This window comes from Onychostoma macrolepis, chromosome 20, assembly GCF_012432095.1.
Source record: "Onychostoma macrolepis isolate SWU-2019 chromosome 20, ASM1243209v1, whole genome shotgun sequence".
Lineage (NCBI taxonomy): Eukaryota > Metazoa > Chordata > Actinopteri > Cypriniformes > Cyprinidae > Onychostoma > Onychostoma macrolepis.
In genome coordinates this window covers 26953023-26974159 of record NC_081174.1, presented here as the reverse complement: position 1 = coordinate 26974159, position 21137 = coordinate 26953023, and the positions used below count along the sequence as shown (strand labels likewise).

The 21137-nt window shown below is 36.6% G+C and overlaps 1 protein-coding gene across 2 annotated transcripts in view; it reads right to left on the bottom strand.

Moving 5' to 3' along the window:
- The window catches only part of atad2b (ATPase family AAA domain containing 2B), a 113722-nt gene that overhangs the window by 11196 nt on the left and 81389 nt on the right, over window positions 1-21137 (bottom strand). For both annotated transcript variants that reach the window (XM_058755507.1, XM_058755508.1), the window contains exons 25-26: window positions 7991-8551; window positions 7403-7509 (exon numbers count right to left, since the gene is read on the bottom strand). In XM_058755507.1, coding sequence (XP_058611490.1) covers window positions 7403-7509; window positions 7991-8551 — 668 coding nt within the window. The remainder of the gene's footprint in view (window positions 1-7402; window positions 7510-7990; window positions 8552-21137) is intronic.

The window sequence follows — 21137 nt, the reverse complement described above, 5'->3', positions numbered from 1 at the left end:
GAAGGGGTCTCAAAAACTTTTTTTTTTTTTTCTCCAAGTTAAATTGTGCTTTGTTGGTATAATGTCTGCTGGAATGTTAAAAAATTTTCATTGTTTAAATTGTTTTGTAATTGATCTTTTCTTTGAAAAGCAAGACAAAATAGTAAAAAGCACATTTTGGCTATTTATGCAGTGGTGAAAAAAAAAAGTAAGAAAAAAGAAAAAAATATATGGGAGGAAAATATGAAAAAACGTGTTTGGTTTCGGCTTTGGCCAAGAATTTTCATTTCGGTGCATCCCTAATAATTGGCTGCAATGGACAGAAGTGTCAGTCCCAAAAAATAAAAAAAATGAGTAAATAGTGTAGAATCATTATTGTGTTTAATAAATTTTTTAGTAGTAGATTAGTGAGATTTGTCAGCATCTTGTACCATTACATTTCTGACTAAATATGCTATACATAAAATATTGTTATAAAAAATGCATATTATATCAAACTAATCATTTTTATCAAAAACTCTTAAAACAGTCAATGGCATTACGGTGACATGTTATGAATGACAGGGGATTAAATGCTAAATAATTAGTAAATATCACACTTGACTAACGTGTCAATTACAGGGATTAGGTGTGGAGCTTGCTGTTTCTCTGGGTCGTTGCTTCGTCTCAGTGTCACTGACTGTGGTTGAACGGTCATGGATGGCAGATTCCCTCCATCAACCCTGAATAGAACGGTAATCCTAGCTTTAAAAGACTTGTTCACACAGTCCATTTGACTTTTGCTAGAAGACTTGTTTTGTAATAACCTGACCAGCCCAGATATCAATCCCACAGATGGAGTTATACGGAGAACAAGCCGGTCAAATAATGATTTACATTTTCACAGCAATTTAAAGCCTCAAAAAAATAAATTGGATTCCATACAGTATCCAAGAAATTTCCAGGTTCCCCTACATACTAATAACACCCAGAAATATATCCATATTAAAATTGTATTTAAAAAGCACAAATATTATAGTAACTGCTGGATGAAGCATTGTTTCACCAGCCTACACAGATACACAAAGGTCAGCAAGTTATAAATATTTTGCAATGTAAAAACTAAAAAAAAATGAAGAGAAAGGAGACTGTTACTCTGCTTAAAGAAAGGCCAAGACAGATTGACATGTTGCAGTAAAAGTTGATTTTCTCAAAACTTCTTTGCTCAAAAAACAAAAAGGCCGAAAAGTTATGCCACAAAGAAAAATAAAATACTTGGTTATACCGTATGTACTATTAGTTTTATGAACACTGAACACAACGCTTTTAAACCTGATGTAATTCAAATAAATTATTAAATTATACACACACACACACACACACACACACACACACACACACACACTTAATTTATCTGAATAACATCCGTTTTAAAATCATTCATTAATAAAACCAATACTATTCATAAAACAGGGCTATATTAAGTTATAAATAATGTTAAATAATAAATAATTTAGTCTGATTTTCTGAGGAAGATTCAGATTTCACAAGCCAAATTCAGACAGGCTGTGATTAAGGTAGAAATTTTCAGAGGAAGAGAAGCGCACTCGCCTGTTTTTAATTTTAATACAAATCTCTCATGTGCTCCAGCTGCAGAACATGTATAATACATTCTATTAAGACAAACTGAAAGCTGAAATGGTCAAGTTAGAAAAGTGTAAGAAGTGATGCAACCGCTGTGGAAGATCCACAGGATGAACTGTGTAAAATTAAACCTTTGAGATCAATTTGAGACACATAAGGCTGTATTGTGGTGCACTGGGTAATATTACTATTTCACACTGCAATGGAAAAGATTTTTCTTTTATTCCTAAAGCAAAGCAGACTTTAGAGCACAGATATATATTAAAAGAATAGTTCACCCAGAAATGAAAAGCACAAAAAGCAGCATAAAAGTAGTCCAAACAATCCATGCAATGTATTACCATCCTCTGAAGTTATAGTGCAAGAAAGCTTTGTGTTAGAAACAGACTGAATGGACTACTAAAGCACTAAAAACGGCACCGCTGGTTCTAATGTCTAATAAAATATAATAATAATATTGTTAGCGATAGTTCAATATAACCACGCACATAAGCGACTTTTGGAGATTTACTTAAATATACAAAAAAAGTTAAAATGTATCAAATATGATATATCATATAGGCTTTTGAGGAATCTCTATTTGTTCATCTCCCAATCATCATTGTGCTACATATTTTATACATTGCATTTATAAGCTATCAGAATTTCATTCTGATAGCTTATAAATGGGGGACTTTTTCTGACTATTATTTCATATACCAGGCTTTGCAGGGTTAAGAGTCTGTGCTTATGAAGTCTTTGCATTATCTGATGCTTGAGCAACTGACATGTACGACATAAAATCAATTGCCTCCGGGCTTAATGTGACGTATCAAACAAATTTAGCCCAGAACTAGCTACTGAAAAAAGAAGAAAAAAGAAGAAAAAAGAAGAAGAAAAAAAAAAAAACAAGCTTAAAAACACAGACTTAAGGTTTGAACTGCCAAATATAATAATGTCTTCAATAGTCTGATGTGCTGTCCAAAATGTCAAATCTCTAACTCTTGTTCTAAAACGAGGGTTAGGGTTCGGCAAATCAGAACCAATTACATGTTTGCCTCTCCTGTTGTCATTTCCAGTGACAGCAGAAGTAACGCATAGATATCGTCAAACTGGCGTGACATTTTCATTTGGTTTCTTTGTAATGGTCGTGTATCTATTTTGTGTTCTAGAATGCACCAAAACAACAGAAACAATGGACCCACTACGGCTCATTAGCACATAAATGGCATAATGCCTCGTCATCATGATGTCTAAAAGATGACTAGCATAATTTCTCACATACTAAGACAGACGTTCTATAAACGCCCTTTTTCAACCATCTGGATTGGGTGTAATTCTCAGCTTCGTAAGTTTGGCCAAATATATCAAACATGCACAAGCACGTTTAAGTTTAGGCGAACGGTATCCTAGCATAGCACGTGTTTATGTTTGGCTAGCGCTGTACCATAGCAAAGTATGCGTTGCAAGCTGGCAAGATCTATTTCCTGGCATGTGTTTTCCATCAGTTCAGTCGAGAGCTAATTTATTTTAGCTCTCTTCACACTTAAACATTTGGTGTTGCTGAGAGAGCAGAAGTAAAAACTGACTGAAAAAGCTCTCTGAAGAATAAACTGCTGAAATTAGGTAAATATAAATAGGCACAATTATCAAATTTAACTGAATTAATTATATTGACAATACGAAGTTCATTTAGTCAATTTGCATTCAATTTGAACCTGCATCTAAAGCCGGGTAAATCTCATGAAAATGAACTTTTTTCACTGTAAAACTAAAAGACAAAAACATTATACATTAAATATATTATAGAACTATATAATAAAAATACTTTGCATCATAAGTTTTTGTTCCCTTATTTTTTTTTTTGCTTTTTGTTCTATCCATCCATCACTCACTCAAAGTATGTGTAATTTATTATATAATATACTTTATTTTTTTTTAGTTAGTTAGTTATTTATAGTGTCCAGTATTCCCTACAAACAAGTCATAAATGCATAAAATAAAGTAAATAAAAAAAAAATAAAATACAATAAAGCTTGTTAATATTAAGTATAAAAACTCAATAAAATAAAGTAACACATAAATTAACTGGGTGCATGTCATAAAAACATCACATTTCACCCCAAAATTAAAAGACTTATAAAAGAGTCAATATAGTATACACCATATAATATATTGTTTCCCCCCCTAAAGAGGTTTAATATTAAAATAAAATACTAACATTATGTACTGTATAAATACGTAATTTAAATGGCACATAAGATAATACTTGAGAATCTGGGAGAAAGAAAATACATTTAAATAATAACAATAAATTAATATCACAATACAAAGGCATCCAATAAATAGGCTTCATTTTCTTTAAGCATATTATAATTTCTTATTTCCTTTTGTTTGATGTTGTGATGAAACGTGCATTAAACATTCTTGACAGGTTTCCTGAGAATCACCCAGCTAGAAAACGAACAGGGAACATGTCAGACTGAAAACGGACCAATCTCTTTGGTCACGAGAACAGCAGACATGAAGCTTGACATGCTATAATAAGCATGCCTTTAAGAAAACATTAAACGTAAAACCTTCTGCTGTGTCCAAGGAAAAGACAGATTTAGACAAGCATGTCTTCTAGTTGAGCGATGGAGCCAAATGGCCATGATCACATTAAAGATCCAGGGAGAAGACAACCCTTCCAAATCTCCAGGCTCAACTTGTGTGGTTTTTCACTGTTCTGCAGTCTTTAAATTCAGCGTTATTATGCATCCACACACTGACACATGATGTGATGCTGGCTTCTTACGATGCAAAAAAAAACAAAAAAACACCAAGGCAAGATGAAACTCATAGTTTCCTGTGACGGCCCTTTAATTCCAAACCTATTTGAGGGCCGTGCTGCGCTGCAAAAATGTCAATAGTAATGAGCGCATCTCCAGTCAATGAATATGAATGAAGCACAGGGAAACAGCCCACTTTTCATTCCTAATATGTGTCAGGCATTTTGCCACCCCAAACAGGAGATACCTGCTTAAACGGCAACTCTCACCCCACTTCAACGGCAATTCAATTTGTTCCATAAGCCAGGGATGAAAAAGCAATTATTCACAGCATCCGTCACTTCACGATCTGTTTCTTAAAGATATCAGCCTTTTCTGGGTAAATGAACAAATAAGCCGGCGGATTAGTGCCACACGTGCTTCCGGGCCTTCGCCACCCATCGCTTCGCACAGCCCAGCGGCCGGCGAGCCGTGTAAGGAGTTCTCGGGGGGGGTTTTCATTGATGATGTTGTGATAGATGATGTGGCGGCGGGGTGTGTCGCGTGTCGTCATGCGATAGAGTCGACTGGGACGTCTCTTCTTCAGATGCAGCGGTCACCAGTCTGAGCACTACAGTTGGCACGCTGGTGCTGGTGAGAAGAACACTCAGCACGCCTGCCATTTGCCATGTTGAAAGTGTAGGTCTCACACATATTTCACTCGCTAGTTAGCAAACAGGATGCACAGCATATTAAGTCACGTTAAGGGTGTTCATATACAATTTAAATAATAATATTATATCATTATAGTAATAGATAAATAGATATATAAAATGTAATAAAAATAACAAAAAGTAACTATGATTTTTTATTTCACAATTCTGATTTTTTCCCCCTCGTAATTCTGAGTTTATATCGTTCAATTGACTCTCGCAATTTTTTAATATAGATACAAAGATATAAACTCAGACTTCTTATTTTCTTACAATTCTGAGTGATCTTGAAATTCTGACATTCTTCTTACAATTGTGAGATTCTAAATTCTAAATCTAAATTTCTGGCTTTTTTTTCCTCACAATTGCAAGTTTGCATCTTGCAATTCTGACTTTTTTCTTGCAATTGCAGGTTTGAAAAAAAACAAACAAAAAAAAACAAAAACACACAATTCTAACTTTCTTGCAATTATTAGTTTATATCCTGCAATTCTGACTTCTTTTCCCAGAACCGATATATAAACTCGCAGTTGCATGTTATAAAGTCAGAATTGCGTGATACAAACTTGCGTGATTATATTAATTCATTACACAGACTGATATATTTCAAATGTTTATTTCTTTTAATTTTGATGATTAGAGCGTACAGCTCATGAAAGTCAAATCAGTGTCTCAAAATATTAGAATATTTACATTTGAGTTTGAATAAATGACCATCCCTACAGTATAAATTCCGGGTATCTCTTGTTCTTTGAAACCACAATAATGGAGAAGACTGCTGACTTGGCAATGATCCAGAAGACGAACATTGACACCCTCCACAAAGAGGGTAAGTCACAGAAGGTCATTACTGAAAGGCGTGGCTGTTTACAGAGTGCTGTATTAAAGCATATTAAATGCAAAGTTGACTGGAAGGAAGAATTTGGGTAGGAAAAGGTGCACAAGCAACAGGGATGACCGCAAGCTTGAGAATACAGTCAAGCAAAGCCGATTCAAATACTTGTGAGAGCTTCACAAGGAGAGAACTGAAGCTGGAGTCAGCGCATCAAGAGTCACCACGCTCAGACGTCTTCAGGAAAAGGGCTACCAAGCCACTTCTGAACCAGAGACAACGTCAGAAGCATCTTAACTGGGCTGTGGAGAAAAAGAACTGGACTGTTGCTCAGTGGTCCAAAGTCCTCTTTTCAGATGAAAGTAAATTTTGCATTTCATTTGGAAATCAAGGTCCCAGAGTCTGAAGGAAGAGTGGAGAGGCACATAATCCATGTTGCTTGAAGTCCAGTGTAAAGTTTCCACAGTCAGTGATGATTTGGGCTGCCATGTCATCTGCTGGTGTTGGTCCACTGTGTTTTCTGAAGTCCACAGTCAACGCAGCCATCTACCAGGAAATTTTAGAGCACTTCATGCTTCCTTCTGTTGACAAGCTTTATGGAGATGCTGATTTCATTTTCCAGCAGGACTTGGCACCTGCCCACACTGCCAAAGGTACCAAAAGCTGGTTCAATGACCATAGTGTTACTGTGCTTGATTGGCCAGTAAACTAATATTCTGAGATACTGATTTTTGACTTTCATGAGCTGTAAGCTCTAATCATCAAAATTAAAAGAAATAAACATTTGAAATATATCAGTCTGTGTGTAATGAATGAATATAATATACAAGTTTCACTTTTTGAATGGAATTAGTGAAATAAATCAACTTTTTGATGATAATTATATGACCAGCACCTGTACATTCTATTATAAATAAATAAATAGGCTGTATACACTGTAGAAGTGCAGTACGTAGTATGCAAACTAGTATTCCCTTCTAAAAACGCCCTTTGAAGATGAACTTGTTAAAATATGCACTGGTGCTATCTAGAGAGGAACAAAAGCACAAATGTGCGCGTAAGAAGAGAAACAAAATCGATGATTGCCGCCCTAATTTGATGAACTTGATAGCAAATAATTAAATGGAAATGAATGACTCAGCGAATGAGAGTGAATGAATTCCTCCAAAAATGGCCTAAACAGCCTAATGATGATGATGATGATGAAGCAGTCTCCACACTGATGAGTTTCTTTCCAAAATGACTTGATGATTGGAGTGATTTCCCTCCTTCTGAGATCAGTACATTACAGCACAGCTCCAGTAGGCTAATGTGCGCAGAGAGCTTATGGGATGTGCTTATGGATGTATGTTACTTCTGAACAATTACTGGAGATAATCACAGACACCGGAAAACCACATTTCCAAAGTTTGATGTGGGTTATGATATTGGTTTCAGAGGTGGAAAGAAAATCATTGCAATTTCCTAAAGTATTAAACCACATTTTAGTTCCTAAGAATGACTCATAACAATAATATTCATCTCACCTCGAGTCGCTGGTGGTCAACCACGATAGCCGGAGGTGGTGGAAGTTCCACAGTCTCCTCGAGTCCGACGGCCAACTCGTCTGACTTTTTCTTCCCTTTTGATGAACCTATTAAAATTAAGCAAAGTCACACTATGGAAAAAAAACAAACTCGAGCACACATCACACCAGAAATGAACAACACCTGGTGAAGGACAGGCATGTCTGCAGACGTATATGAAGAGACGAGTCCGCAGGGTGTTTCTGTTGGTGTATTTAACTCTCGGCAGGAGAAACGCTCTCAAACAGATGGTGTTTTGAAGTCCAAAAACAGAGCATTTTTCTCCAAACTGTGATTAACCGTACAGTTGACTATCAATACTAGGAATTATTCATCTGTCCTGCATGTTTATGGACATCTGGTAAGACTAAAAAGATATTTTGGGCAGTTATTTATTTAATTACACTTAAATACGTGAGAGAATTATATATATAATTATGTTTATTGCCATGTTCTGCTTCTCTAAATTCAGTGCATTAACATTTGAAATGTATGAAAATACATGCCTAGTTAATACTTTGGCATTTGTGAAGTCTTATCACGCCATACCTTCTGTTTCATGGTCGCCATCAGATGCCGTCCCCTCCGCTGCTGTCACATTCTCCTCTGCACTGCATTCTGGGCCAGAAGGCTCCTTATGCTCTGCTTCAAGTGCATCTTTATTAATAGAGTCAACCTCGGTTTCTTTATCAAGAGCCTCACTGTACACACTGTCCATAGATTCATTTCCATTCACACACTCTTGAGGAGCGGGGACTGTTGTGGCCTCCTTACTGCTGGAAGGCTCCTCTGATGGGGCCTTGATGGGCTCCTTCTTGCCCTGAGGGTCCTGAGTGGCCGTCGGCTCAGAGGAATTCTCCTCCTCCGTCGAGAGGACGTGTCCGTTGGCCTGGAGTGATTGCTTGTCAGGATGGAGCTCCATGGCATCACAGGATGACTCGTCCTGGGTGAGACAAGCGTCACCTTGCACCATTACAGCAGAGTCGTCCACTCCCTCCTCCTCTTCTGGTTCATCATCTTCCTCCGCTTCCTCCTTTTTATAGATCTTTTTCTTCCTGATGATGCCCCGCCCCCAAATAGGTCGCCGCCGCAACTTGCGCTTTATGTTATCTGAAGACAAGAAAGATTTAAGTCAAATTAGAGACCAAACAAGAAATGCACAGATCATTAATTCATCCTGCAAGACTGCAAATTGAAGGAAACTTAGTTTTGGGGGAATATTCCAAGCCTTTTTTAAATGCAAATTAGAAATAATTTCTACTTTCTTTATTTATGACTCCAAAAAAACCTGTAAAATTGCTTTTAACACTGAATGCTGATATCATAATTGAAATCACTACTGAAACTACACCATGCACACTGGAGAGATGTAGTGTGTCCACAAGAAATTAGTCTGCAGAATTCATTTCAAACTTTCTTTTGCACTTTTCTTGCTTCACTTTACCCAGTAAAAGCACTGCATGTAAGCAGCTCTGACCACACTGAGAAAGAACAGTTTCTACACATTTACAATTATGAAATCATTATTTCATATTATTTTCACAAAATAAATAAATAAATAAATAAAAATAAATTCAAAACAAATGACAATTCAAAAATAAAAACAAATCCCAAAATAAAATAAAATAGGCAGACAAACTAAAAGCACACATACAGAAACACTTGAAAGCTTTCAAGCTGTGCAGGGTCTTGCATTTTAATAACTTACATTCACCTCGCGATTCTCGTTTCCTAATTACATGCAAAAACCCCTGTCAAAATCACAGGCGTTGGAAGCGGGTCTAACCGTTCATTAGACATGACTGACTGCATGATGAACTTCTCACCCTCATGTCTCATAGTCACTCAGATGACAACGAGAGAGAGGGGAAAGAGGAAAAAAACTGTTGTCGTGACCGTCACCAGGGAGCTTATGCTGAGAGCTCCAGAAGCACGGCGAGAAAAATAGACAGAGGCGGGTGGGCCAATCTGTTAGTGCTACACGACACCTGTCCACTGTGTAATTGGTCGGAGAGGGAGAGAACGGGAGGTTATGGAAGAGGGGGAGAATTGCTCAGCACGCAGGAGGCCATGCTTAAAGTCCATAATTGAAAACAATGGACGGCAGCTCAGATGTGTGCCATATATCAGAGCCCAAAAGGATTGAGCTAATTTTCCTCCACCGGCTGCTGGTGTTTCCTATTGGGCTTTCAATGACTAAGTACTCACACTCCACTCACAATAATGGATTCCCACAACGCCCCTCCTATTCTAAATACAAGTTTTTTTTTGTTTTTTTTTTAAATCAGAGGTTGATAGCGAAACACTTGGTGCTCCCTCCCTTCGGATGTAATCAGAATGATCGAGTGAGGTGTGGGAGAGAGAGGGAACAAGCAAGTGGAAGAGAGAAAAAGGAGGACCTTGGAGATTGCCAACATATGGATAGAGAGAGAAGCAAGAGAGGGGAGCTTAAGCGAAAAATAGGGGGGGAGCTTTTCCATTTCCAAAAATGTAGTAAAAACTTCAGGGTGAAGAGGCTAAAGGTCTAACGCTGTAAAACTTTAACAAGCTTCATTCCACGCGTTCCTCTGCTGGATTCACAGCAATGGTCTGGGGTAACGGGTCTCGAGTTCAACAGTTGGGCTTTTACGGTCTGTTCCTTCTGCTGTAACTGCAGTCTAATTCTCTTAACTGAAGGACACGTGTGCTTCAGGTGCTACGCAGATTTTCATTTTGTTTTGCAAACCTTTTAAACTAAAAAAATAACACTGAAACAACTAATCATGATTAATCGTGTGATTCTTTTTCTTTTTGCATGAAAGAAAAAGCGATTTGTGTAATCTGTGTGGATGACACTTGTATCAGAACATATGTCTGTTTATCACTCACGGGACTGACCTGGATTAAAATTATATATATAATTTTTAATCCAGGTCAATCCCGTGAGTGATAAACAGACATATGTTCTGATACAAGTGTATATATATATAAATATATATATTTATACATTTAATTATATACTTATAATTATTTACGACAAGATATAATGTATTACAAAGCTTAATGCATTATAGCATTTAATAGCCCTTTATAATTCATTATACAAAGACTTTAAGTAAAGTGTTACCAAATTGCTAACCTAACTTAAAGTGACTGATATAATCTAACATAAAACTAACCAAACATTTTAAATTAAAAGTGACTAACATAAAAAACAAAAAAACAATGTGTGCAATTTTATTTATTTTTTTATTCAAAAAGAAATATATTCGAAAGACTAATTGCAAGGGCCGTCACAGAATAATTGCAAGTATGTCAGTCATTCGATATTAATTTAGGTTAAGTTTGGGTAGTTGGTCACTTTGTTTTCTGTTGTGTTAGCCACTTCATGTTATGTCAGATTAAAGGTGCACTAAGAAATATTTGAAAAACGCTTTGACCACAGTATCGGACTGAGTCCCAAAACACACTTGTAGCCAATCAGCAGTAAGGGGGCATGTCTTGTAACGATAGAGAGAGAAGAGAGCACTCAATTTGAGTGCACAAGACCGATATTAGCAGATCGACTATAGATAGAGAGAGATGGCAGATAAAAAAATAAAATAAAAAAAAATAGGAAAATATCAGAGAAACAAAACATTAAAAAGAAGGGTTATGACAAAGACTATAGAAATACAAAGACGGTTCACTCCTATACTTATGAATGGGTGAAAGTGCAACGCACAATATGGCGGGATAGTTCTGCCTTCTAAATTAAAGAGCCAATCGCTGATTGGTAAAGTCATTGTGTCACTGCAGCAGCCGTTAGAAGCTCCGGTTCCCACAGAAATCTGAGGCTAGACCAGCTGATGCGCGTTGCCCGGAGGCGTTGCAAATATGCGGCTGAGTGAACAGACTTTCCTTGAAAGGGACTTTGGTTACGATCAGGCAAGAGGTAGGACCCACGTAAAAATCGGAGCAGCTTTCCTGTGGTGGAGAGAATTCAAGGAGCGGGAAGGCCTGGAATCGGATGCCGAGGTTGCATTGTTTCTTCTTCTTGATAGGCGAGTAATGTTGATTTTGCAAACTTATTGCTAACTTTTGTTAACTTATCCATGTAGGCTTTTGTTTGAATATGCTTGTGTGTTATCTTCACTTGTTTCCACGATCGTCGTTGCCATGGTTGTGTACATACGTGTGGGGCGGAGATTTCAAAATAAGGGCGAGGTCCTGTTGGGGTATGGTTTCAAATATCAAAATCGTTTGCCAAAAATCGCTTAGTGCACCTTTAAACCACAAAAAAATAAAACAAAGTGAAGAAACTAACAACAATATAACATAAAAAACAAAGGGACTAATCTAACATAAAAAAATAACATTTGACTAACCTAATGTATTCTAATATGACAAAGTGACAAACATAACATAAGTGACTAACCTAACAAAGGGACTAACATAAAAAAAGTAACACTCTGTGACTAACCTAATGTAACATTAAACAGCACCTAACCTAACACAACATAAAAAACAAAACAGTGACTAACCTAATATAACATAAAATATTAACTGAACAACCTAAATACCTAACATATCAAAGTGACTAAGCTAACACAGAATGATTAAAACAGCATAAAACAAAGTGACTAACCTAATAACCTAACCTAAAATATGACTAACATAGCCTAAAACATAGCATAAAGTGACTAACCTAACCTCACATAACATAACATTAATTAACATAACTAACCTAACATAATATAATAAAGTGATTAACATGAATAACATAAACAACAAACAGACTGACTAACCTAAGAAAGTGACTAAACTAACAACCTAACCTAACATAGAATGACTAACATAAAATCTGTTTTTTTTTTATGTCATTCTATATTAGGTTAGTCATGTACAGTTTTATATGTACAGTAAGTCATTTTATGTTAGGTTAGTCACTAATATAGCATTGCATAGCGTAGCATAACAAAGTAACTCAAATAACACAGTGTATGTGTAGTACACAATGAGACAGTACGAGTCATAATTTCTGCCTTGATATTAACTCTTCATATCAATCATATGATCTCTTACATAGGGTTTTTAGTACACAGACAGAAAAGGTTGGGAAACTAAGACAAGTCTGTGTGAATTGGCTTTTGTAATTTGGTTTGTTGCCACTAACTGCACAGAAATTCCACACTGGACTATTTGAACTCTATCTTTAATCAATTTTATTATCCTCAGGTGGTTTTAGGAAATAACAAGACTGCATAAGCACCATCACGCAACATGCTAGAGCACATACACCACCCATCAAGACACTAACCGTGTTTGTGTCCATCAAGACATATGCATTTATGTAACAGGCCATAAAATGCATCAGAGTTCAGTAACATAACGCTTCAGCTGCACAACGAATTCAGTCTATTGCATATTAGCATATGTAAGGCATTAGGTTTCTTGGACGATGCAATTCAGAGACAGGAACAACATCAGTCCAGGCTGACATACATGTGCGTGACGACTGACTGCGAATACAGATGAGCTGCAAATAAAGCAGAACTGATGAGCCCTAATTTATTAAGATTTAGCAACCGGATGGAAGAAAGGTGCATGTAGCAATTTACACAAAAGGTCATTTCTTTTTGCTCTCTATTTTGCTTTTTCCTTTGTGGCCACACAAGACCTAATTTGACATTTCGGCCAAATCACAGTACACAATAGCTGTGACTCGCTCTAAAGAGACCCATGCAGTGCATCAAGCCCTAATGATGCGTAATTAAGTCTACAAAGGCTCTGTGTATTTGCGTGTGTTCAACCAGAATACTGGGCTTATGATTGAACAGCACTACAAAGAAACTGGAGACCGCCAGGCTGCTTGGACTGATTGATAGGGGAAAATAGAAAACTTGTACTGCTGGAGGACATATTGATGTGTCCAGATTGCATCTGCTGCAAAACGCTGACAACAGCGTGATTGAGGCCAGATCATCGTCAAAAGCTGCATTAAAAGAGAGTAAAGGAGATCTCCAAGATGGTAACACTGCAAACGTTTATGTAAGCCTATCTCAAAAGCAATGAAGAAAAGAGCAAAATAATAATAAAAAGTAGCAATGATTGTCAGTACTTTGCCCTCTGGTTTCTAAATCAGATCCACGATAGAGCCAAAGGCTGAAGATTTCCAGCCCTGTAAAAGTCAAAGCTTGACAAGGAGTCAAAACACCGGCTGTGGCCTCCAGGACTGTGTACCAGAACCCTTGGGCTTCACCGTTGAAAAAAATGCAATGCAATATGAGTATCTGCATTATTAAAACTTCAGTCAAAGTCATAAAATCCTAGCTTATCTGCTTCTGATATTTTCCTCACATCGGTCTAACACTGCTTTTCATGTCGACCAGGTAGATAGAAAACTAGCTTGAGGATTATGATAAAGCTACAGTCTTTAATGTTTAAGCCTTGAAATGCTTTTTGTTTGCTTCTCTCTCTCTCTCTCTGCCAGCAGAGGTTTTTTATTGATGGGGTGTCTAGCGGCGTTATTCTAGACAGGTGGATGTGTTTCTTTGTTGCTAAAGCAACAGAGTACATGCTTAATTAAAGTGAATAAACAAAAAAATTCTTCTGCAATAAAACTATTCAGGTAGAGAGATACTGGGTTTGGATAGAAGTTGGATAGAATCAAATCATCAACCGATCATCATAAATCTAGTTAAAATAAAATAAAAGCATTTTGCAAAAAGCTAAATTTTACATCACATTATATGATTTTGGATATTTTTATTTTAATTCCTTCAATCATATGTGTCTCTACTGTGAAAATAAGTGCGCCAGAATAAAGGCTAAAATAAGAATAACTTGAAACAGAATTTAAAAATGCAGGTGGGTTCAAAGTTAATGGACACGTTAAAAAAAAAAAAAAAAAACAACAACTTCACAATTCTTAGTTTTTGAAGTTTTAAAATAAATAACCAATTCAAAAAAAAAAATTATTTTGTGGCGCCAATAGCCCTGTGGGCATTGTGCAGACACAGCGCTGTTGCACTATGGGCATCCTGAGTTCGAATCCCAGCTCGAGGACCTTTCCTGATTCTGCCCCTCTGTCTCTCCCAATCTGCTTCCTGTCAACTCTAAACTATCCTACCACAATAAAAGGCAAAAAGAATAATAATAATTTATTTCCATAATTAAATGAAAAGAAAAAAGAAAAAAAATACAGGTGGCTTCAAAGCCAACATACAAAATAAAAGCCACACAAGTCTCCTTTTGATTTATAAAATAACCAATTCAAAATAAATAATTAAATCCAAAAATACAACACAATAAAATAAAAAAAATCTACCATCTGAAATTTGTACATTGCATTGTATGTTTTTGTATATGGATTTTATAGTAAAGGTTTGCTGTATGCATCTCTACTGTGAAAATAGAAGAATGCTAGAATAAAGGTCACAAAAGCATTCATAAAACCATTTTATTTTCATGTAAAAATTCCGGACTTGAGTTGAGCTGGCCAGAATAACTCAGCTAGATGTTCTAGCTCTAGACAGGGTTATTTTAAAGTCTGGAGGTCAGCTGAGGCGTCTCAGGTCATGGTCATACTGGGGGATGCTGTGCTGGATGGAAAAGAAGCCTCTGTCATTCACATGCGGATGGATGGATCTTAAGTACAGCAACTCCTTCAGAAATTACAGGCGAGGACAAAAAAAACAAAACAAAAAAAACGAAAAGGATGGAGAAGAAAAAGCTCGCCAGGGAGAGCTTCCTGCAAGCTTTTCACAGCCTTGCTGAGTTTGTGAATGGTAGGGGTGTTGTTCCAAGGCCCAGAATAAACCGAACAACATATTTCAGGAAACGGAGAGATGTAAGTGTGCGAAAAGAAAGAGAGTGACTGACAATAATGAAAAGGAGAAAAAGAGAGCCAGGGGAGATGAAAAAACAAACAGTTTGCAGGATAGTATAAGTTTGCGTACGTGGTTATGGTCCTTAATGTAACCCCTAAAATATCAGAGGCAGCGCTTTTTCACCATCACTGTGTGTCTGCTATATAGATTTCATTTATAAATGTCACCTTTCTAAACATAGTGATTACTCAAGACTCAGCTCTCCCGGCCACGTACAGGCGACCTTTATGGTTATTTCAGGGGAAATGAAAATATTTTTAAAAAGTTACTTTTATATAAACATCAGCCATGAACGTGAGCGTGAAGGCATTTCTCAATTGGGTCAAAGTAAGCAAGCACAGGCATATCAATAACATTTACAGGATACGGTATTTAGATTTGTATGCATATCTGTCTGTCTACCCATCCATCTACCCGTACATTCATCTATCAATATGTCGTCTCATCTATCCTTACGTCCATCGGTCCATGCATCCACCCATCTGTTCATCCATCCAATCCAGCATTTATCCCTCCATCATCCCCTCTACGTCCCCATATGCATCTATCCATCCATCCATCCATCCTCCCCTCTATCTAACCAAACTTTCATTTATACATATTTCATCCATCCATCCTTTCATCTATGCATCTGTCCATCCATTTAGCCATCCATCCATTGTCCCCTCTATCTATCCTTCCATCCGTCTATGCATCCATTCATCCATCTATCCTTCCATCCATCCATCTTTCTAGCATCCCCTCTATCATCCCATCCATCCATTAATTCATCCATCCATCTATGCTTTTCCATGCAAACATCCCATTTTTCTATCTACCCTTCTATCCATACATCCATCCATTTATCTATGCATTTATCCATCCATGCATCCATTCATCTATCATCCCCTCTATCTTTCCATCTGTCCATCATCCCTTCCATCCATTCATCTATCTATGCATCTATCCATCCACCCATCTGTTTATCTATCCATCCATACATACATCTTTTCTGTCTGTCCACCCATCATCCATACATTCAAACAAAACATCACATCAGTAGCTAAATAATAAGTAGCTGAATAAAGAATAGAATAAAAATAGATACAAAACCATGCTCCATCCATCCATTAAAAGAGAATATCTATATGTTCTTTAAATAATTCAGTTATTCTAATTTATTTTAATTAGCTATTTGGGATCTCTAAATAAGAAAGCTGCAACCACATTCCAGGAATTCACAGATGTCCCTTTTGCCATTAAAGAAAAACCAGAGAGGTCAGGGGTCAGCAGTGTACAAGTGTCAAGTGCATACTGTGGTCATTACCCGAGAGGAGCCCAGTGCAGGGCAGGAAAAAGTTGTCATTCCCCAGTCTTCCCACTTTTAAATAATGCATGGGAATTGTTGAAGCATGAACACAGTCCCAGACGGTTGATATAAAAGTGTGTGTGTTTTTGTGTTTGTGTATGTGTGTGTATGAGGAGGAAACGCTCTTCTTGGAATAGCTCAGCACTTTGTAATAATTAAAACTGCCAATGCATGCATATTTCATGCGGCGCCAGGAATATTTAGCCGTGCACCCCCCACCAGTACCTGCCAAAACACCACCTTATCTCACATTTATTAAACTGTGCGATAGCACACAAACAATACAGCAGTCACTTTTAGGTCTGCCTTGTAGGAACACCCTTTCCCATGATTACTCCCATGATGCAACAGTGTGAAAACATCGCTCGCTGGTCTAATGTAATGAACAGGTGAATGTAATTTATGGAAGAACAAAGGTTGAAAATTACTTCTTACCAAGGCACACTATGCTAAAACCTGAACATATAGATGAAGATTCACTTTAAAGGCCAACATAATTTTACTCGAGAGCCTAGCATTTAAAAAGGGACTTTAAAAGGGATTTTTCTTGCTCTTTTGAAATAAATGTTTGACAAACCAGCCCATCAGAACCATTTATTGAAACCAAGCTGTAAAAAAAAAAAAAAATCATTCAGTTCAGTTCATTCAAAAATAGGGCTGCAACCACTAATCAATGAAGCCAATAATAGAAGCTGACAACAAATTTCATTATATAATAATTAGGCATTCGTGCCCTGCATGTGATGCCACTTTACAAAGGTAAAAAAAAAAAATAAAATTGAGATATATATGAGAAATATAAATTAAATATGTTAATCTAGATTATTAAATTACTAATTTAAATCTTAATTGTCAGAAACAACTCCATATACAATATCAGATTTTTCACAAAAAAAAAAAAATCTGCTCTAGCTGATATGACATACATTTCACACATTTAATTACATTTTACTGCTATATTCTGTGATAGTTTTGAATGGTTCAATGATGGAGAACTGGGCACTGGACAAGATGTGGATTTATTTTTGCTGCAATAACCTTGAATAACATCATAAGTGGACTTCTGGGAATAAAATATAATGCTGAAAAAGGTTCAATAGGACTCCTTTAAATCCAGGCAGGTCCATTCTTCTGCCGGATCAGCTCATTATTCCAATAGTTCATTGCGGAACATGTGGCCTTACAATGACACTAATTCCTAGAGTTACTTAAAATTCCTGCATAACTGTGTAGGTGTGCCACGCTGTGAATGTTATTAAACGTTTAATAGCGAGCAAGAGAAAAGCCGTGTGAATCGGATCTCAGGTAAATGAGTTCAACAGAGAAGAACGAAGGAGAGCCGGCACACGTCTGAGCTCCATACTGCAGAACGGCTCGCGCTCCTGCTCCAGGACACCTGCCAGGACACGCAGAGTCCAAGTTTGACTAGGACTATTATTCAACCTGGGACATATCCATTTCCCGGTTATTTGCCGGAGCAAACCTGTCTGAGGCTAAATTATTAAGCTAAACAAAGTTATTGATTTCAAATACTGCCTCTAAAAGTTCAAGTGCAAAAACAACAAAAAGGCAGGTGTGCCTAGTGGTAAGAGCCTGTGCTTCCTAAAAACACTTGACATAGATTCAGACATGGATTATTTTATAATGAGCATTTGTTACGCTAGGCTTAAGCAACCCAAAGTACCGAATACTAAATATAGTGAATATTAAATTCATTTAACTGACCTTGGAAACTTTTAAAACATTAAATGTGGCCAAATGAAATATGAACTAAAATGCATAAGACATAAGATACAATGAGTCAGTTTTGGACTGAAGAATAATTTGCTCTGTTCCAAATATAGTAGGCATCTTAAATGTTGCTGCCTTCTAAGATACTGTAACTTATTTTGGTTAAATTCATTGGCTAAATTTAGCTAAATAAATAAATGGCATGTATTCTTCACACAGAAGGCAATACCATAATGAACTGGAACAAACTGAGAAAGAAAAAAAAGAAAAGTTGAGTGAGACATTTAATACCAGACGTATTAAAATTCAATACTTCAAAAACAAAAAAAGTAAAACAAAACAATTGCTAACAAGAACTAAATCAAAATAAATAAATTAATCTGAAACTATCTATACAAACACTAAAAAAAGCCTAAAACTAACAGTCAAAGAGCAAAAAAAACCTAAATGAAAAAAAGCAAATCAAAAATCAATTTTACTTCTGTGTTGTGTTTTACTTTATTTTATGTTCATTTATAATCATATATTTGCATTTTATTATTCCATCTACAAAAACATCTTTTTTATTTTATGAATTTAATTTATAAAAAAGATGTTTTTGTAGACTCTGAGTCTTGAGTGGAGCAGTTAGCCACCTTTTTGTTCATTTTCAAGTATTCCACTGGCTCTACGCACCTGAAGTACAAGGACCTATTTTTTCTGTTTGGAGCACAGCAATTTTCTCAAGTTTTACATTATTCCATTTAATCACATAATCATTTAAACCATTTATATACTTATTTCACTTTCATTTGTTGATTGGTCATTCATATTATATTATTTTTTTCCTTTGTTGTTTAGTTTTATGATTGTGTAGATTCAAGGGTTATGATTTCAAGGTTTATTTAGTCTTATGATTGTTGTAATTGTTGTTTTTAACGTCACAGGACTTTGTTGTGAAGCAGTAATTTTCTATCGCTTTTCTTGTGGTACAAAAAAAATTCTGAGCACTGAAACATGTGCAACTAATACTATTCAATAAGCAGCTCATTTTTATTATCATAACTTTGTCTCCCATTTCTGCTCTTCTCGGTCTTAACTTAGTCAACTTCTTGGCTGACAGAAGACTGTTAATACAGTTTTGGGTACCAGACATAGCTTCCTGTTAACGGGTTTTGGGTACTAGTTTTTGCTGACTAGTTGTTCAGATACCAGACCAAATGGGTATTTTATGACAGGATCTGGATCTAATATTTCTGGCATGGAGACTTGCTCTAACAGTATGTATGTATTTGTAATGATGTTAAAACAGTCTCATTTATGAACAGGGGTGTGAACCTACACTGGTCTTGCGGTTCGGTTCGATTACAATTATCATGTCATCAATTCGGTTCAATTCGATATCACGATGCATTGACGATGCACTGCATCCTCAATTTTCTAATTTTACTTCACATGCATACAATTTTGTCAATAAATACAAGCAGTCAGATATATGAACTGAACCTTTAATTTTACCTGCTCAAATAAAACACGCTTCTTGAAGATGAATCACAGAAGCATTTAGAACAAATACACAAAAGTAAATACTAAATACTTGGCACTGACAGGCGTTACCAGCTCAGGGTTAAAACGGCTGACGTGGTTTCTCAGGTTAGTGGTATTACCCATAGATATACATATACACATATATACATACATATACAGGTGCTGGTCATATAATTAGAATATCATCAAAAAGTTGATTTATTTCACTAATTCCATTCAAAAAATGAAACTTGTATATTATATTCATTCATTACACACAGACTGATATATTTCAAATGTTTATTTCTTTTAATTTTGATGATTAGAGCTTACAGCTCATGAAAGTCAAAAATCAGTATCTCAAAATATTAGAATATTTACATTTCAGTTTGAATAAATGACCATCCCTACAGTATAAATTCTGGGTATCTCTTGTTCTTTGAAACCACAATAATGGGGAAGACTGCTGACTTGGCAATGATCCAGAAGACGAACATTGACACCCTCCACAAAGAGGGTAAGTCACAGAAGGTCATTACTGAAAGGTGTGGCTGTTTACAGAGTGCTGTATCAAAGCATATTAAATGCAAAGTTGACTGGAAGGAAGAATTTGGGTAGGAAAAGGTGCACAAGCAACAGGGATGACCGCAAGCTTGAGAATACAGTCAAGCAAAGCCGATTCAAACACTTGGGAGAGCTTCACAAGGAGAGAACTGAAGCTGGAGTCAGTGCATCAAGAGTCACCACGCTCAGGCGTCTTCAGGAAAAGGGCTACCAAGCCACTTCTGAACCAGAGACAACGTCAGAAGCATCTTAACTGGGCTGTGGAGAAAAGAACTGGACTGTTGCTCAGTGGTCCAAAGTCCTCTTTTCAGATGAAAGTAAATTTTACATTTCATTTGGAAATCAAGGTCCCAGAGTCTGAAGGAAGAGTGGAGAGGCACAGAATCCATGTTGCTTGAAGTCCAGTGTGAAGTTTCCACAGTCAGTGATGATTTGGGCTGCCATGTCATCTGCTGGTGTTGGTCCACTGTGTTTTCTGAAGTCCACAGTCAACGCAGCCATCTACCAGGAAATTTTAGAGCACTTCATGCTTCCTTCTGTTGACAAGCTTTATGGAGATGCTGATTTCATTTTCCAGCAGGACTTGGCACCTGCCCACACTGCCAAAGGTACCAAAAGCTGGTTCAATGACCATAGTGTTACTGTGCTTGATTGGCCAGCAAACTCGCCTGACCTGAACCCCATAGAGAATCTATGG